This window comes from Meleagris gallopavo, chromosome 1, assembly GCF_905368555.1.
Source record: "Meleagris gallopavo chromosome 1, MGAL_WU_HG_1.1, whole genome shotgun sequence".
Taxonomy (NCBI): Eukaryota; Metazoa; Chordata; class Aves; order Galliformes; family Phasianidae; genus Meleagris; species Meleagris gallopavo.
The window spans coordinates 148,944,411-148,952,214 of NC_139404.1; the positions used below are offsets into that span (position 1 = coordinate 148,944,411).

A 7,804-nucleotide genomic window follows, 5' to 3' on the forward strand; every position below is an offset into this window, starting at 1 on the left:
GAGGCCAGTCTCTTTTCAGTGGTACGTGGATGTCATGGTTTTATATTTTTTTTTTGTTTTCGTTTGGTTCTCAGTATTCCGCATCAATACATCATGTAGTATACTGGGAGTTAAAGTGTTAATGCTCCAATTCCAGGCACCTATCCCTATACGTTACAGAAGTCATGGGATCTGACCCTTCCGGGTGGGGCGGTCTCTTACTGCCTGGCAGTGGGTGCTGGAGGGTGCTTTCCTGGCCGTTCCAAGCTTTTCAGGTTTGAATCGGTATCGGGAACTCTCTCTCTCTCTCCTGTTTTGTTTGATTTATTAGTCTCAATTTCAATCAGATTGTATTATATTGTGTTATCTTGCATTCCGATATCATAATTAGTAAAATAAGTTTTCCTCCATAGATTGTTGCCGCTGTTTTTTTGTTTTCCTCCCTTCCTTCCCATTTTGTGGGCTGGGAAGGGGAGGGCAGGGGTCTACCGCCCCCCTGTCACGGGTGTAGATTGATCTCGTTAACTCCGTGACAGATTTTGGTGGAGAATGCGGGCATAGTTCTATTTCTTAGCTTTTAGAACGAATCTCTCTCTCTGCTCTTAGAGAGCTTCGTTAGGGAGCATTATCAGTAGTTTAGGTTTCTGTGCTGGAAAACTTGACCTTGAAAGACTAGGCGTGCTGCCAGTGTTCTGGGATATTTGTAAACTTTGAGCACTGCTCAGTCTGGGTAGTGCCTTTTTCTTTTTTTTTTTTCCCTTTTTCCTCCTTCTTCTTGTCAGTTTCAATTCATTAACCCTGTTTTAATAGACACCAGCAATGAACCCACTTTTCATTGTGGGGGTGTTGAGTAAAGGCTTACAAACCGTCATGTTACTCTCAACCTATTGGCAAATTGTCAAGGCCATAATTACTTGTTGTGGAATTATGTTCATATATAACTACTTAAGGGCATTGACGGAGACACCTGCATGGTACCTGTATGCAATGTGGTATGGTCTGAATTTTGACATTCACATCCCAGATGGAATGGCTAATTTTACAAACAGCACAACGTTCAGACCAGTCTCCAGGCTTCCTTATCGGTTTGTCTGACGGTTTTCGAATTCTGAATTAATACTCATGGGCGCGCTATTGTTTTCCTGGATTGTGATTATATTCCTTTACAAAGGGAAGGAGTCTCCTCCAGAACCAGAGAGTGCTGACTGGCAGGGAATATGGAGAGGTTTAGGAAAGATCTTAAAAGCAAGGGGACCCGCAGTGTCATGGGATTTCACACTTGAACATCTGTGGGATCCTGAGAAACTAAGTCAGTATTTGAGTCAGGGACAGCGCGGCTTACATAACTCTAAGGAGGTACAACTTATTTGGGGTTTGGCTTGTGCTTACCGCGCCCTATATAATACTATTCTGGAGAGAGAGAGTTTCCGAGCTGAGGTTCAGGCCAAAGTGGAGAATCTCCAAGTCAAATCTGATCAGTTACAAGAGACACCAGTAACAATATCAGTTGCTCCTGTGGAAGGCAAGAAATGGAAACGAGTGTCCACGCGTCTAGAACGGAAAAAAGAAGAAGCGGAGGCGGAGGAGGAGGAAGATCCAGGCGAGGGGCCCTCCTCAGAACCACCACCATCGCGAAAAGCAAAAGGAAAAACTAAGAGACATGCAGAAGAGACTGATGATGAGGACATCCTTATTACTACTCGTCGGCCCCTGAAGATGACTGAAATCCAAGGTTCAAGAAAGGAGTTCACACGGGGCCCGAATGAAACTATTGTTTCCTGGTTGGTTCGTTGTTGGGACCGCGGGGCCAATAGCTTGTTTCTAGATGGTAATGAAGCTCGCCAACTAGGAGCCATTGCCAGAGACCCAGCTATTGATCGAGGAATTGGTCGATGTTTGGATGAGTCTGCCTCCCTTTGGGAACGAGTGCTAATAGCCGTGAAAGAAAGGTATCGCTTCAAAGACGGCTTGAAGCCTGTGATGAAAAGATGGGATACAGTTGAAAAGGGTATCCAGTACTTGAGGGAAATGGCTGTGGTGGAAATGCTGTTCGACCCTAACTTTGTTCCTAACCACCCACGACAAGAACGCGATCCTGAGAGAGTGAGGACGACGCCTGAGATATGGCAGAGACTCATAACAACAGCACCAGACAGATATGCCGGTACACTACTGTCAGCTAATGACAGATACCGGGAACAAGAGAGAATACCCTTAGTTTTTGAATTGATTCTTACGCTCCAAAACTACGAACAACAGCTACCCCCAACTCACGCTTCCATTGCTGCCATCTCACAAGTAACGAACCAACTGAATGAAATGCAGGAGCAAATATCTCAACTGATTAATCGTGACAAACCTGTGCCAGTATCAGAAGTGCCCAGTGAAGATCAGGATAATCAAAAGAGTCTACTGAAGGAGCTGATCAAACTAATGCGAATCCTAACTAACGACGATGAACCTCCCTACTCATGGGCACCATCAAAAATCTCAGCTATTAAAAGCAAACGCTTTCCGGCTCCAGTGAGGAACAATACATCGCGAATTGCCTTGTGGCGTTACCTACGTGACCATGGAGAAGACATGAGAAAATGGCACGACCAAGCTACTCCTGTACTACGAGCACGGGTGAAAGAATTACAAAGCAGATCAATCACCAGTGCAGTTGCTCCACTTATCACAGGTAATGAATAGAGAGGCCCTGCCTTCAGCCAGGGGGGGGAAAGGGATAATCGAGTATATTGGACTGTGTGGATTCGATGGCCTGGCACGTCAGAACCACTGAAATATAAGGCACTGGTGGATACTGGTGCACAGTGCACTCTGATGCCCTCGAGTCATGAAGGGACAGAATCAATCCATATTTCCGGGGTGACTGGAGGCTCTCAAGAATTGACTGTGTTGGAGGCTGAGATAAGCCTCACTGGTAAGGACTGGCAAAAACATCCTATTGTAACTGGCCCAGGGGCTCCATGTATACTAGGTATCGATTACCTCAGAAGGGGGCATTTCAAGGATCCTAAGGGGTATCGGTGGGCCTTTGGGATAGCTGCTGTGGACACAGACAACATTAAGCAGCTGTCTGTTTTGCCTGGCCTATCAGAAGATCCGTCTGCTGTGGGGTTGCTGCAAGTAAAAGAGCAACAGGTACCGATTGCCACAAAAACGGTGCACAGACGGCAGTACCGCACCAATAGGGATTCCTTGCTCCCCATTCATAAGTTGATTCGTCAACTAGAGGATCAGGGAGTGATCAGCAAAACTCACTCACCCTTTAACAGCCCCATATGGCCAGTACGTAAAGCCAGTGGAGAATGGAGACTGATGGTGGACTACCGTGGCCTGAATGAAGTCACACCCCCACTGAGTGCTGCTGTGCCGGACATGTTAGAGCTCCAATATGAACTAGAGTCAAAGGCAGCCAAATGGTATGCCACCATTGACATTGCTAATGCCTTCTTTTCCATTCCTTTGGCCAAAGAATGTAGGCCACAGTTTGCTTTCACATGGAGGGGCGTTCAGTATACTTGGAACCGTTTGCCCCAGGGGTGGAAACACAGCCCAACCATTTGCCATGGGTTGATCCAAACTGTATTGGAACAAGGCAGTGCTCCTGAGCACCTGCAGTACATTGATGATATCGTTGTGTGGGGCGACACAGCAGAAGAAGTCTTCACGAAAGGAGAGCGAATAATCCAAATTCTTCTGTGTGCTGGTTTTGCTATTAAGCGGAGCAAAGTGAAAGGACCTGCTCAGGAGATTCAGTTCCTAGGTATAAAGTGGCAAGATGGCCGTCGTCACATCCCAACAGATGTGATTGACAAAATCAGTGCCATGTCTCCACCCACTAATAAGAAAGAGACACAATCGTTCCTGGGCGTAGTGGGTTTTTGGAGAATGCATGTTCCAAACTACAGCCTCATTGTAAGTCCCCTTTATCATGTGACGCGAATGAAGAATGAGTTTACATGGGGCCCAGAGCAGCAGCAGGCTTTTGAACAGATTAAACAGGAAATAGCCCGTGCCGTGGCCCTAGGGCCAGTACGAATGGGACAGGGTATAAAGAACATCCTCTACACTGCTGCTGGAGAGAAAGGTCCCACTTGGAGTTTGTGGCAGAGAGCCTCAGGAGAGACCCGAGGCCGACCCCTGGGATTCTGGAGTCGAGCTTACAGGGGGTCAGAAGAGGGCTACACTCCAACTGAAAAGGAGATCTTAGCCGCGTATGAGGGGGTTCGGGCTGCTTCTGAAGTAATCGGTACTGAAACGCAGCTTCTTCTGGCACCTCGGCTGCCAGTGCTGAACTGGATGTTTAAGGGAAAGGGTTCCTCCACCCATCATGCTACCGATGCCACTTGGAGTAAGTGGATTGCGCTGATTACGCAGCGAGCGCGGATGGGGAATCTCAACCGTCCAGGAATCCTAGAGGTGATCATGGACTGGCCTGAAGGCAAAAAGTTTGGAACATCACCAGGAGAAGAAGTAGCACGTGCAAAAGAGGCCCCACCATACAATGAACTACCAGAAAATGAAAAGAAATATGCCCTGTTCACAGATGGATCATGTCGTATTGTGGGAAAGCATCGCAGATGGAAAGCCGCTGTGTGGAGCCCCACACGACAAGTTGCAGAGGCCACTGAAGGAAAAGGAGAATCGAGCCAATTTGCAGAGGTAAAGGCTGTCCAGCTGGCCTTGGATGTTGCTGAACGGGAGAGGTGGCCAATGCTTTATCTTTACACTGACTCGTGGATGGTGGCAAATGCTCTATGGGGATGGTTACAGCAGTGGGAGCAAAGTAACTGGCAAAGAAAGAGTAAACCTATTTGGGCTGCTGAATTGTGGAAAGATATTGCCGCCCGAACAAAGAATATGGTTGTAAAGATGTGTCATGTAGATGCTCATGTGCCCAAGAGTTGGGCTACAGAAGAACAGCAAAATAACCATCAGGTAGACCAAGCTGCCAAAATTGAGGTGGCCCAAATAGACCTGGACTGGCAGAACAAGGGTGAATTATTTTTAGCTCGATGGGCCCATGAGACCTCGGGTCACCAAGGGAGAGATGCGACACATAAATGGGCTAGAGACCGAGGGGTGGACTTAACTATGGACGCTATTGCACAGGTTATTCATGATTGTGAAATATGTGCCATAATCAAACAAGCCAAAAGGATGAAACCTCTCTGGGGGGAAGGGCGATGGCTAAAGTATAAATACGGAGAGGCATGGCAGGTTGATTATATCACCTTGCCACGATCTCGCAGTGGTAAATGTTATGTGCTTACTATGGTGGAGGCAACAACTGGGTGGCTTGAAACCTATGCAGTACCCCATGCTACCGCCCGAAATACCATATTAGGTCTTGAGAAACAAGTCCTGTGGCGACATGGTACCCCAGAAAGAATTGAGTCAGATAATGGGACTCATTTTAAAAATTCTCTTGTAAATACTTGGGCCAAAGATCATGGCATTGAGTGGATTTACCATATTCCCTACCATGCACCAGCCTCTGGTAAAATTGAACGATACAATGGGTTGTTAAAAACTATGCTGAAAGCAATGGGAGGCGGTACATTTAAACACTGGGAGAAGCATTTGGCAGAAGCCACCTGGTTAGTCAATACCAGAGGATCTATCAATCGTGATGGTCCTACCCAATCCAGCTCCCTACTTACTGTAGACGGAGATAAAGTCCCTGTTGTACATGTAAAGAACATGTTGGGAAAAGCAGTTTGGGTTCTTCCAGCTTCTGGAAAGGGCAACCCACTCCGTGGTACTGTTTTTGCCCAGGGACCTGGGACCACTTGGTGGGTAATGCAAAAAAACGGGGATGTTCAATGTGTACCACAAGGAAACTTGATGCTGGGGGAGTGCAGTCGATAATTCTATGTATATGTGTGTGTGTGTAATGCATTTTAATCATCTTTTTCGCTTATATATGTATATAAATTAAGCATGATGTAGTGATGTAGAATAAGGGGTGGAATGTCATGGTTTTATATTTTTTTTTTGTTTTCGTTTGGTTCTCAGTATTCCGCATCAATACATCATGTAGTATACTGGGAGTTAAAGTGTTAATGCTCCAATTCCAGGCACCTATCCCTATACGTTACAGAAGTCATGGGATCTGACCCTTCCGGGTGGGGCGGTCTCTTACTGCCTGGCAGTGGGTGCTGGAGGGTGCTTTCCTGGCCGTTCCAAGCTTTTCAGGTTTGAATCGGTATCGGGAACTCTCTCTCTCTCTCCTGTTTTGTTTGATTTATTAGTCTCAATTTCAATCAGATTGTATTATATTGTGTTATCTTGCATTCCGATATCATAATTAGTAAAATAAGTTTTCCTCCATAGATTGTTGCCGCTGTTTTTTTGTTTTCCTCCCTTCCTTCCCATTTTGTGGGCTGGGAAGGGGAGGGCAGGGGTCTACCGCCCCCCTGTCACGGGTGTAGATTGATCTCGTTAACTCCGTGACAGTGGAGACAGGACGAGGGGAAATGCACGTAAGCTACAGCATAGGAAGTTTTGCACGAGTGTGTGTAAGAACTTCTTCACGGTGAGGGTGACGGAGCACTGGAACAGGCTGCCCAGGGAGGTTGTGGAGTCTCCTTCTCTGGAGATATTCAAGTCTCGCCTGGACACCTACCTGTGCGACCTGGTGTAGGGAACCTGCTTTGGCAGGGGGGTTGGTCTCGATGATGTCTAGAGGTCCCTTCCAACCCCTACAATTCTGTGATTCTGTGATTCTGTAAAATAGATAATTAACCTCTTCAGACTGAATTTTGTAAAAAATAATTTGGATGCATAAAAGTTCATTTTATATTACCAGTGAACAGCTAAAGTGGTTCATTCCACATGTTTCAGCAGGAAGAAGATAGAGAATCTGAAATAAGCTGATTTTAAAAGAGAAATAATTTCTCATCTGGTACATAAGAAACAAAGGAATTATAAGAGACAGATAAATCTGTTGGATGTCTTTTGTTGCAGAGTAAGCTTATAGTAAATGGGCTCGATGAAAGCATGGAGTTTGTCTTAGTGACAGAGAACAATGATGTAAACAATAATTTCAAAAGTAATTGATAGATATTAACTGTTTTGTATTTTAAAAGTGTCTTTACTTTGTTAAGAGATGTCATGCAGGCAATACACTTTAATACTGTGCAATATAATATGTACCTGATGTCCCTCAGTATGATGAAATATCTCTTTATGCTTTTGAGTAACAGATATTCTTCCTCCCTTAACCCTTCTTCTCAATATAATTTTACGAATATTCAAGAAATAACAGTGCAAATAAGTGACAATACTTCTAATTTTAAAATATGTCTGATAGTCATCTTTGTAGTTTTTTTTCATAATGTATTTTTCATAGAATCATAAAATGGCTTGGGTTGGGTTGGAAGGGACCTTTAAGATCATCTAGTTCTTACTCTCCTGCTATAGGCAGCGTCACTTCCCACTAGACCAGGCTGCTCATAGTCCCATCAAGCCTGGCTTTAAATGCTTCCAGGGAGGGGGTATCCACAATCACACTGGGAATAATATTACTATTTTTTTCATTATTTTTCAAAGATAATGTAATATCTTTATCACCTGCTATATAATCAATTTTGCCCACAAATATTATATTATCTTAAATGAGAATATAGATGATTTGGCTTCAAGAAGTTTCTTGTTAAAATTTTGGTGAATGCATTCTGAATTCATAGAATCATAGAATCATAGAATCATAGAATCATAGAATCACCGAGGTTGGAAAAGACCTAAAAGATCATCCAGTCCAACCGTTCACCTATTACCAATAGCTCCCACTAAACCATGTCCCTCAACACAA

General features: G+C 44.8%; 1 protein-coding gene across 1 annotated transcript; it reads left to right on the top strand.

Annotated features, from left to right (window-relative positions):
- Nucleotides 1-293: 293 nt before the first annotated feature.
- Nucleotides 294-2,673, top strand: LOC146545694 (uncharacterized). Its single transcript, XM_085215644.1, has one exon. It carries the CDS (start codon nt 1,102-1,104, stop codon nt 2,671-2,673), a length of 1,572 nt encoding a protein of 523 aa, XP_085071770.1. The 5' UTR covers nt 294-1,101.
- The last annotated feature ends 5,131 nt before the right edge of the window (nt 2,674-7,804 follow it).

Bases quoted from the DNA above. Each gene is read 5' to 3' on its own strand.
- LOC146545694 (XM_085215644.1), top strand. From the start codon at position 1,102: ATGGGCGCGCTATTGTTTTCCTGGATTGTGATTATATTCCTTTACAAA.